This window comes from Pleurodeles waltl, chromosome 6, assembly GCF_031143425.1.
Source record: "Pleurodeles waltl isolate 20211129_DDA chromosome 6, aPleWal1.hap1.20221129, whole genome shotgun sequence".
Taxonomy (NCBI): Eukaryota; Metazoa; Chordata; class Amphibia; order Caudata; family Salamandridae; genus Pleurodeles; species Pleurodeles waltl.
In genome coordinates this window covers 1123051662-1123063690 of record NC_090445.1, presented here as the reverse complement: position 1 = coordinate 1123063690, position 12029 = coordinate 1123051662, and the positions used below count along the sequence as shown (strand labels likewise).

The 12029-nt window shown below is 43.8% G+C and overlaps 1 protein-coding gene across 10 annotated transcripts in view; it reads left to right on the top strand.

The window, feature by feature from the left end:
• Positions 1-11685, top strand: part of PHC2 (polyhomeotic homolog 2) — a 635967-nt gene extending 624282 nt beyond the window's left edge. For all 10 annotated transcript variants that reach the window (XM_069240302.1, XM_069240300.1, XM_069240304.1 and 7 more), the window contains one exon: positions 6129-11685. In XM_069240302.1, the coding sequence (XP_069096403.1) occupies positions 6129-6283 (155 nt within the window). In that variant the 3' untranslated portion in view covers positions 6284-11685. The remainder of the gene's footprint in view (positions 1-6128) is intronic.
• Positions 11686-12029: the final 344 nt, after the last annotated feature.

Sequence of the window (12029 nt, the reverse complement as noted above, 5' to 3'; positions counted from 1 at the left end):
TTTGTTCCCTCCAGCCTTGCCGCCAAAAGTGGGGGCCGTGGCCGGAGGGGGCGGGCAACTCCACTAAGCTGGAGTGCCCTGCTGGGCTGCGACAAAGGGGTGAGCCTTTGAGGCTCACCGCCAGGTGTCACAGCTCCTGCCTGGGGGAGGTGTTAGCATCTCCACCCAGTGCAGGCTTTGTTACTGGCCTCAGAGTGACAAAGGCACTCTCCCCATGGGGCCAGCAACATGTCTCTGGTGTGGCAGGCTGCTGGAATTAGTCAGCCTACACAGACAGTCGGTTAAGTTTCAGGGGGCACCTCTAAGGTGCCCTCTGTGGTGTATTTTGCAATAAAATGTACACTGGCATCAGTGTGCATTTATTGTGCTGAGAAGTTTGATACCAAACTTCCCAGTTTTCAGTGTAGCCATTATGGTGCTGTGGAGTTCGTGTTTGACAGGCTCCCAGACCATATACTCTTATGGCTACCCTGCACTTACAATGTCTAAGGTTTTGTTTAGACACTGTAGGGGTACCATGCTCATGCACTGGTACCCTCACCTATGGTATAGTGCACCCTGCCTTAGGGCTGTAAGGCCTGCTAGAGGGGTGTCTTACCTATACTGCATAGGCAGTGAGAGGCTGGCATGGCACCCTGAGGGGAGTGCCATGTCGACTTACTCATTTTGTTCTCACTAGCACACACAGGCTTGGAAGCAGTGTGTCTGTGCTGAGTGAGGGGTCTCTAGGGTGGCATAAGACATGCTGCAGCCCTTAGAGACCTTCCTTGGCATCAGGGCCCTTGGTACTAGAAGTACCAGTTACAAGGGACTTATCTGAATGCCAGGGTGTGCCAATTGTGGATACAATGGTACATTTTAGGTGAAGGAACACTGGTGCTGGGGCCTGGTTAGCAGGGTCCCAGCACTCTTCTCAGTCAAGTCAGCCTCAGTATCAGGCAAAAAGTGGGGGGTAACTGCAACAGGGAGCCATTTCTTTACACACCTCATCCAGTTAAAGACAGTAAAGCAGCTCCCCCACGTAATCAACAGAGATTCTACCTCACAAGAGGAGACTGGCATTCAAGGAGGAACCTGCATCAGAGGCCCACCGTGCTGACATACTTAAAAAGCATAGAGACAGGGGAACCAGTCAGCTCCTTATGCTCCACTTCAACCACTGCCGCCTCCACCACCATACTGTACATCACCTCTGTTGTCTCCACAACAGTCACCAGAGAAAACTCCACACTCCTCTTAAGACCCAGGCAGCCCCTTTAGTTCTGTAGACCCCTATGAGACACGCTTTGAGACACAGTTGCAACCTAAAGAGTCAGGCATTGAGCCCTATGCATAAAGTTCCATGGCCTCCAGGGCCCGTGATGACTTCAGCCTCTGGTTGACACAGAACAAAGGCTTCAGATAAGAAAAAGAAGAACCTGACTAAGGGTGTCAAGCCTCAGGACTACCAACAGAAGTCAATTCCACTCAAAGCAGAAGGCTTCATCAGTGCTGCCAGCTAGGCCACTGTCAACTCTGACGCCCATCATTGATGTAAAATACACCCTTGATAACTGGCTCCGATGACTCGGAGCAGCTGATTCTACAAAGACTGCAGGAGAACACCAGGCAGAAGCTCCTCATCATCTGTTCTCTTAGTTGAAGGATTTTGTCAAAGCAATCCCTTTCCAAAACCCACAAAGACTCTGCCTCAAAAGAGGAGAATGACATACATGGAGGAACCTGCATCGGACACCGCTCGTGCTCCCATGCCTATGAAGCATAGACAGGGCATCAGTTTGTGCTCCACCTCCATTACTGACCACACCACCACAGTCATCAGGGTATGTTCTAGTCTGCCCCAGAAACTTCCAGGACACCTGTTAAGGTCAGGTGAGTAACACCAAGGGTGAAAAGGTATATACTCTCTCCCATTGACCGAGTGTACATTAGGGGCCATGTGCTGCCACACTTTCTAGTTGTGCACAATGCCTGCAATCTTGCTTTAGCTCAAGCCATAGGTGACACCCAGCTACACCTGGCAAGAGGGTGGCCACAGGGACAGTCGACCTCGGGCAGATAGCCAACTCCATGAGACTTCTTTTCTGCTACGATAGGGCCTATTGGGAAACAAATGCTGCAGCTGGTCAAACATCTCTCACAGAGTTAAAAAAAAAAAAAGGGAGGCTGAGCTAATGTTGGAGGGCAAGACCATCTCCGCCATCCGTTGCCCTATGTGTTATGGACCTCACCACAAACTACTTACTTGACCATCCTCCCCACGCTGATTATATATCACCTGTTTGGGGTAGGGGATTTGCAAGATTTCCTCTGTTTCAAGGAGGAAATCACATCAGCTCAATGGGTAGAAAAGGTGGTTCTCCACAGCTACCACCTAGAATTTCCCACAGCTCCTCCCACTAGCCCATCCCACACACATTCCTTCAGCGGAGAACATCTCAGCTTTCTAGAGGAAGCGCTCCACGTGCTCCGCCACAAAAGAGACATAGTGCTCCCTCACCACGGGCAGGGGTATCTACACTCTTTAATTACTCATTCCCCAAGAAGGACTTCTCCCTTAGGCCAGTCCTGACCATCAGATTCCTCAATTAGTACTCCCTGACGGTACATTTCACCAACAACCCTGCAGGATGTCATCCAACAAGGTGAATACGCGGTGGCGCTAGATCTGAAGGATGCCTCATTTTTCATCCATATCCATCCCACCACATGCACTACCTCTGCTATGTGGTAAGTGGCCAACATTACCATTCTAGATTTCTTCCTTTTTGGGTAACCACCACCTCAAGGGTATTCATAGAGTGCCTAGCAGTAGTAGTTGCCCATCTAAGGAAGGGAACAAACACATTTATCCTTATTTGATGATTGGCTGATCAAGAGCGCACACAAGCAACAAGGCATAGCCCACCCTCACGCTGCGATCTCCCTGATTCATGGCCTGGGGTTCACCATAAATATTACCATGTCCTACCTGCAACCCCTCCAGCTTCACCCCTTACTGGTGTCTGTACTCAATGGGGTCATAGGCAAAGCCTATCGTAGATAGCAGAGGGTTTTGCAGTTGCAGCAACTCCTACCACATTTTCAGGCCAATCATCAACTCAGTCAGAACTTTTATGCACCTCCTAAGGATGATGGCCTCCTGCATTGCCATAGTCCCTCAAGCCCAGCTCCATATGCACCTGTTGCAGGAATGCTGCTCGTCTTAACGGTCACAAGCATTGGGTCACCTGGAAGATCTAGTGTTGGTAAAGACCAGTGCCCATTGCTGTCTAAAGTAGTAGAACATCAATAACTTGTTGCAGGGCAAGGCCATTTTAAGAAACCTTAATGTCAGTCACTATTACCAAGCACTCCTCTCTCACCTGCTGGGGGTCACATCTCAACCATATGGCAAAACAGTGGGCTGTACCCTCCCTATCCCCCACCAAATCACCAGGGCAGCACACAATTATTTTGTGTCACTAGCCATACACCTCCCTCAAGTTCTTCCTTCAATTAATCAAGGGCAAAGTAGTCTTGATCAAATCAGACAACATGCCTGCCATGTACTAGCTTTAGAAGCAGTGGGTACCTGCTTTCCTCTGTTCACTGTAATAGCATACAACACCTGCACTAAGCTGACAACCACTGCATTCATCTCTGTGCACCGTACATTCCAGTAGCAGACAACGAATTACCACCCCTGTTCAGCAGGACTTGTTTACTACTCCTGAAAACACAAAATGGCCTGTTAAGCACAGTCCATGGGCAATGCACAATAGATGAACTGGTCTGGAATCTTTGCCTGTGCTTTTCTGCCTCTTCCAGTCCTTCTTTGCCTGGTTCAGAAGATGCGGCAAACATATATAAAATGTACTCTGGTCACTCCCATGTGGGCCAGGCAGTCCCACTGGATGACACTCCATGGGATGTCCTTCAGCGAAGCTCCCCAAGAAACTGCGCCTTCTCACTTGCGTCCAAGGCCAGATGAGATATCCAAACATTAGGCCACGCAATCTAGCCATCTAGCAACAAGGGTCTTAGAATTTGGCTACCTTCGCTTCCCACAGAATGCATGGACATTCTGCTGGAATTGTACAGAACAACCATGTGGGCCTGAAACTGCACAAAGTGGAAGAGGTTTGACCATTATTGGCATCACCAATCACTTGGACCATCTTAATCCTAGTGTCCAGGACATCATCTTCTGTGTTCTTCATCTGCAAAATGAAGGCCTTACTTACACTTCTGGACAACTGCATTTACCAACTGTGGTTGCATGCATGCAAAATGGGGAGCATTTCTGCTGCCTCTTTCATATCCAAGTAATCAAGGCCTTCTTAATGGAGGACCTCAGGAGGGTCATCCATCACAGAGCCCCTGCTGCACTGATATGGAAACTCGTACTCTCCCTCTGGTTCCCTCCACTTCACCTCTCCCTTGAAACCTTGGATTCGTGCCCCTAGTGATTTGTCTCCTGAAAAGTACTTTCCTTATAGCGGTAACATCTTCCAGGCGCATCAGTAAGTTGCAGTTTCCTACATTCCAAAAGCCTTTCATTCACGTCCACAGCAGGATCATTCTGAGAGTCAGACAGATGTTCTTCCACAAAGTGGTTTCCCCGTTCCACCTTATCCAAACCATACAGCTGCCAGTCTGTTTTCCCCAAAACAGACTAGGTAGCAAAAAGAGCCCTTCACACCTTATATGTTAAACTTGCCGTCATATATTACATTGGCAGGGTCAAGCCTTTCTGCATAGCCGATCAGCTATTTGTATCCTTTGCAAAATCTCACTGAGACGAGCCTATTTCTAAGGCCAGCATTGCAGATAGTTAAGTGCACCTCCTACCATATAGTTAAGAGCCCTCCCTGCAGTGGAACACTGTACAAACAAGAAGGCAGTAACCCTGGCCTTCCTTTGTAACACCTCAATAGCGGACATGTATAATCCAGCCATTTGGTCAACCCCACACACTTTCATTAAGCACTTTTGCGTGGAGATCCTATCCCTCCAGCAGGCTTTGGTTAGCCAAACAGCCTTAAGGACTTAATTTCAGACATCTGCATTATCCACACGCTGGCCACCACTCGTAGGGGGGGGACTACTTTATAATCTATTGAGAGTGTGTGTATCTAAAGCGACATGTGCTTCGAATGGAAAGAGTTACCCTGTAAACATCTGTTTGTAACTTATAGTGTTGTAGATTCACATGCGCCCACTCTCCTCCCTGGAGGCGTGCAGCTCATTAGCACGTTTTTTAATTCAACTTCTACAATACACATGGTGCACCATACTGCGTTCACTCGCCACTCCATACTAACTCTCACCCTTTTTATGAATGACAATCTAACATGGAATCCGTGCTCATGCGCATTGCCTACAAAGGAAGAAGTCACAGGTTGTAACTCGAAAACGTATCTTCAAAGAAAACAAGTTGACAACATCAAAGTCCTAAACTAGATAGCAGGAGTATGCAGAGCATATGAATCTGCAGCACTACATGCTACGAACAGATGCTTACTTCGTAAGTAAGTTTCCTATATTTCTTTAAGTTGTCTTAGTTTTTTTTCGACTTTTTTGACGGTTTTCATTAACTCTTACAATAAATATCAATTTGTCACAATATGACTTAGTTCTTCCTTAATTCATTTAATACATTCAGATGGTATATTGGATTTGATCTTCTAGATGTGAGCCTTTTCTTTTTATACATAATGGATGTCCCTAATCCTCCACAGAAAACCAAGAACGAAATGTTAACAGCACTACAGTGGGAATTGAACATTATGGAGTGAGTTGTAGGGAAAACCATGGTTGCAGAAGTATTGGCATATTAGTAATGTGTTGAAACACAGCCAAGTGTATTTGTTCTGTGAATATGTTCTGCATAACAAGCATTGTTGAGCCGTGACATCAAATACTTATAATGATTTGGCTGCTCTATGGCAAAAACCTAGAGAGCTTGTGTACATTTGAAACAGTTAATGTGATGCACAACTAGCAGCATATTTAAGTAAGGTCATTTTGTGTTATTGCTTTGACAGAGCGTTTATATCGCCGCAAGGCTTTCGTGGAGATGTGTCTTTATCTGAATATCTTCCTTGCGTTCCCACTAACACATCTATCTTTATACTGTCAACCAGGGTGCCAAGAGATCTCAGAAGAGTTCCGGGCTCAAGAGATCGATGGGCAGGCACTCTTGCTGCTGAAGGAGGATCACCTGATGAGCGCCATGAATATCAAGCTAGGACCAGCACTGAAGATCTATGCCAGGATAAGCTCTCTTAAGGATTCCTAACAAGCTGAGGAACTGCCCTCGTGCAACGCAACCCAGTATTGCACTGAGATAAGTCAGCTGGCATTGCCCACGCCTCGCACTAGGATGGCTGTTGCGTCATATCAGAGCCCAACATCAGCTGCGCAAAGAAACACCAGAGCTTCGCGGCCACAAATTATGAAAGCTAACTTTGTCCGTACCGACAACGGGGGCCTGGTACATACAGCCGTGGTCACTCGTGGACTGAGAGGTATATGAAGCTGAGAGGAACGATCAGTCTTAAACTGCACTGAAGCTAAGGGATATCTGTATGTGTCTGTGTATGGGGGCCGTCCACACAGCCTACATCAGTTGGTACTTTTCCCTCACCTAGCCTCAGTTCTTTCAGATTTTAAGTTGTAGCTTGGCCAACGGGCAACCAATTGGGTTCTCACGAGTGTATTCCAGTTGTTTAAATTATATGAGTATCTTCAGTAAAAAAAAAAGTAGCAACGCACACAGTACTAGAAATGCTGCAATGCTGCCACTGCTTGTACTATTTTCAAAGGTCATCATGTGATAGGACTTGTGTGCACTACTCAGGTCTTGTAATAAAACAGTAGCAGCTCTTTTCTGCAGGACTTATATTTAATAGCAGAGGGCTGCCACGTCTGTGCAGCATGCAAAACTTGTAATGAAACTGCGGCATCACCATTCCAGTGATGTGGAAATCACACCAGGTAATGCGCTGGCTACATGCAATTGGAGGCTTTAATGTGTACCCTGTGGCACGCATTGATATTGGGGTGTTTCTTTCAAAATGTTACACTAATTATGTCAGCATATGCGTCATCAAAATATTTATTTTTCCCAAAGCTTTGACACAAAAAAGGAATTTGATGTTGCACCACAGATTACTTAAAGTTGCATTCCGTCTGTAAGAGCTAGACTATAAATGGTCATTACAATGTACTAATTGGTCGACAGATATTTCTTTTCTGGAGGATGTGGATACTCTAGCATTTTCCTTCTCAGTGATGAAAATAGCATTACATAAAGGGTAATTATGAAATATATTTATTCAGAAGAAATACCTTTATTTTACAAGATCTGGAAACTGGTGGGTTTTTCCAAGAAAAGAAGGTCTGAAAACATAAGCTGCCCCACACCGGTAATGCACAAATACACATTTTCACGGTTTTTATCTGTCAATTAATGTCCACTTCTACTCTTTTTTTTTTTTTACTTCTTGCGCAGAATTGCCTACTACTTCTTTCATAAAAGAACCCCACATTGTCCCGTACACACTCATTTCTTGTTTTGCATTCTCACTCGCCTGTGTCCCTTAATGTCTTGGTGCATCTATTTCCACATCTATTATTTTATTCTTTTCACTTACACGCTCATCTATTTTTGAACTCACTGGGTGGCGTCGTTAGTCATAAAATTGGGATCAAGTGCTAAAATCGGAAGACGGCCAGCAGATGATGTAATACGACATAGGTTATTTTATGGCCTAAAGAATGGACCTTCTTTTCAGAGCAGCAGACGTAGAAGAACGAACATGTTCAGTACCTCATAAAATAAATTTTAAGCTCTCAAATAATGTTGCACCTTGTAAAGTTCGAGTAATTTCTACAATGAACAAGCACTGTTTGGCAGGCCGAATTATGTAAACTAATCATTTTGGAAATAAAATCAATTTTAAAATGCTTACAAGAGTGCAGATTTAAAACAATAGACATTGAAAGCTTGTTGGGAAGGTATGGTTTTATTCAGAGATCTTTGGGTCTTTTCAGCGCAGACCAGTAGTTTGCAAAAATATGACAGTAATGGAACGTAGGCTTTAGGATGGATAGTTGTTCAAGTGCTTGGGTTATTTTACCATAACAAGCACTTTGTGACCTGTGGTGTGGGGCTAAAAATCCCCTGTTTTAAGGTGAACAGTGTGGGTCTAGGTTTATCGAATATAGAACGACTCAGTTCAGGGTAGGAAACTGCAGGTAATGGAATTTCGAGTCACCTAGAGCCCTGCAAGGATTTATGGTGCTCCACGCAAAAAAGAAAATTGCTGCAGGAGCACATCGCCCCTGATTTATTGAGAAATGTTTGAGCTTTTTCTTGTTATCGGGTGCCAACTTGGAATGATGCCCTTAATATACTGCCTTATTGCACCTTATGGACGTGCCTGCTTTGTATGTACCCTATCAACAAAAAACAAAAGCCCACAAAAATCACAGCCCTCGTGGCTTGGTTCCCAGTTTCTAAAGGCCTGCGGGTCCTATTACATTATCACCAAACAGTGTTGTGTTAATTCCTAAGAAATATTATGTTCGCCCTTTGTTTGAGAGACAGAGTTTAGGTTTTTGTTTCAACATTTTTCATTTTGCTCGCTAGTTATTATTTGGAGTTGGTGACAGTCCATTTTTCTGTCAGCACTGCCTTGGAACAAGAACCTGACCTGGCAGTGACTCCACTCATTGCTGGTAGATTTGAGACTTATCAATTCTGTAAGCTATGCAGAATTTGTTGAGAATGCCAGTGGTAACAACTTTATGATATTGGGCTAATTGCAAGTATAGCCTAAGTAGAGCAAGAGTCAACGTGCGTGTTATGTAATAGAACAAAAATAACTAAATTATTTCTGCACAAAAATGGCGGTATTTGGAATTTCAGCTTCAGAGGGCTTGTTTAATGTACTCCACCAGCTTGCCAGACAATCAAGGTATCCCAATAGCTATTGTACTATATCTTTATCCTCTTCCCTTCAAAGGTTGACTTGTTCTTGCATTTAGATGTGCAAAAGGAAATCATGTTAGCTTTCTCCAAAAAATACAGCTGCATGTTCAGAATTCCATGGTTTCATCTCCATTGGCAGCTGGTTCTCGCCTTTGGTACTTAGACGCATTTTGATAACCCTAAATTTAATATCGAAGAAATGATCTTATCCTAAGAATTTTATTAGAAAGTGCTCCTGTGATTGGAATAGAAATTAGTATGGGCAGCATAGCCTTTAATACATTGGATCACACCAGAAGTCTATTGGTCATAACACTGTGGACATTTTTTGTTGTTAAGGAGGGAGCCCGGTGTACATAGGGGCGCAGTCTTCTTGCTATATGAGACATTTTGACTTGTGTCTCTGTTAGTAGGCACCCCGAAGGTTGCTTTTGCATGCACAAGGGCTGCTTCCAGAGACTGACTCCATCTTCTTTTGAGCCTGTAATTTTTTTGGGCTGGATGGAGCAGTTGAATTAAAGTTTTGGTGCGTCTCTACTAGGTACTGCACGTTATCCATTCTTTTTTTGTGGAGGCTACAGCTGAAGGGCTCATTCTTGGATACGGTTTGCAGATGAAGACAGAGGCCTGTAAGTTATCCGCGCATGTACTTCTTAATTTGTTAAGAGAGCTGATCATTAAAATGTACTGTTCTGTCTACATGTGGAAATGGAGAGGGTATGTTCAGTTTGAAAAGTTTAAATAGAAGCATTGTGATCTCCTAAATGAAGTAAATTATAAGCGTTACGGGTGTTTACCGTGCTATCTAGTGTATTTGCATTCAACCATTGGATATGTGAAAAATAGTTAATGGACCATCCTCTGCGGCATCCTTGTGAAGAATGTGCACACACACACAACGTATCACGTGTTATCATAATCCGGCCAGTGGTAGGACGCAATGCTTTACCATGACTGGTTATACTAACTGTATTACATACAGTATGTCTTGGTACAGTTTATATGCTGGCATTTTCATTGTCAGTTATTTGGAGGATTCTTATTAATTTTTTTAATATTGCACTGAAACTTATTTGAAGAGATTAAATTTTAGGTTTGAGGTGTAGAGGCGCGTGGTCCACTGTCAAAATAATATGCACATACTGCAGGGGATTGCGGTTCAATCTTCTTGGCTTCTTTGGCTGAAGAAACTTTAGCCATTCGACTGAGACCTTGTCAATAACATCTGTGATCAGCCCACAGGAGTATGTTAGTCTTTTTTTCTTTCGGTTGGTTCAGTGAGTGTCTCCTTTTTGAGTTCATTATAAGCAGATGCAAATCTTTTCAGCAATTTAAATTTTGCGTCGTCCTGCCCCAAATTAAAAAGGTGAAATGCTGCCAGAATGCATAGTTGCACAAAGGATCATTGTTCCGTTGCAAGGAATGTATGGAATGAGGAATTCTTGTGCTGTCCCACATCGTCAGGGGCCAGGCAACGTAATTACCATAATTGTATAAACATTAAGTTAACTGCAATGTCACCTGACATTGTATCAAAGCATGTTACCTGCAGGGAAACCTCTGCCTCCCAGAAGGACTGTGCAGCCAGGCGTTGCGCACAGGCTTACCTGTAGGGAGCATTACTTTCAGGAGTACTATCGGATCTGAGGAAATGTACTCAACTTAATGCAGTTATTAAGGCAAATGCAGCTTTCAAAACATTTGCTTTGCCAGTGCTGGCTCTGGCTTGCCACAGCATTTGTGACTGTCCTTTTTGGCCAATTTAAAGGGCTAAGTGCAGTGATCTAGAAAAGGTGAAATAAGTGACAACTACTGCAAAATACTAGAAGGGCTATGTGAGACATATCTTTTTCTGCACAGGACCTAGTATTATACATCTAGGGCAGGTCCTGCAAAATAAAATTCTATTTCTGTTATGAACGTGCCTATATCTGTAGTAAAGCATAAAAGGCATAAGTATTGTTTTGTGCATTTACAGTAGGAGACTGATCCCTGTTCCGTTGGCCATATATTGTTACTTATACATTATCTCAGTATGACTATTGATCCTGATGTAGAATCCAAAAATTGGGGTGGCATGGAAATACATGTCTCTCTTGTATCTTGTAAATTTCCACATATCATTAGAGAGAAGTATGCCTGGGGTAGAGTACCACCCTCATCATTGCACAACAAGCTTAGTTGTTGCACGCAGCTTGCGTGCAGCAGCCTGGCACACTTAATTCTTCTGTTCCTTGCTGCCGGACGTACGTAAATTATGGATTATTTTTAAAGACCCCATCTTCTTATGTTGAATGTGGCTTTTAGAAAAAGGCAAACTGTTTTTAAAAGGACCTTTCCCTTTCATTGATGGGTGAATCCACATATCCTGATGTTTATTTGCAAGAAACCTTATTGTATCTTTTTAGAGCAACAATAATTTGGTCAGTGTTGAGAAAGTCTGTTGTAAATCCTGTTCACTACTTGGGAAAGCCATGGTGTGAATAGGTTTGTCTCCTTGCCAACATCAGTGTTCTCCTTCAGTTGGTATTGCAAACACATGACTGATTGAGTGTCCAGCCTCTGTCCTGTGAACCTTCTACCTAAAAAGTCCTGGTAACTCCACTGGTGCTATCCTTTCTGGACCCATGTCTGGGTTCACATGAAAGTTCTTTGTACAATTGTTTTTTTTTTTTTTTAAATAAACATGAAAAAATAAAACTTAACTTTGGTTGTTGTGCTTTTGGTGTTTTGTCTTGATGTGCAGCTGTAGTGAACGATGTTCATTCCATTGCAGATAGTTTCTGTAGGAGAGGTGACAAAGGGACATGCAAAAGATGGTATACAAGCTGCAACATACCCTGCTCAGCTTCTTAAGGGATAAACACTTATCCTTCACCTTGCCACATGTCTGTCTTTTGAAATTAAAGGTTCGATGGCATCTGTCGCTGTAGATACGCATGTTCTGCAATAGCTCGCCATCTGGTGTTGGGCCGGAGTGTTACAAGTTGTTTTTCTTCGAAGAAGTCTTTCGAGTCACGGGACCGAGTGACTCCTCCTTTTGTCTCCA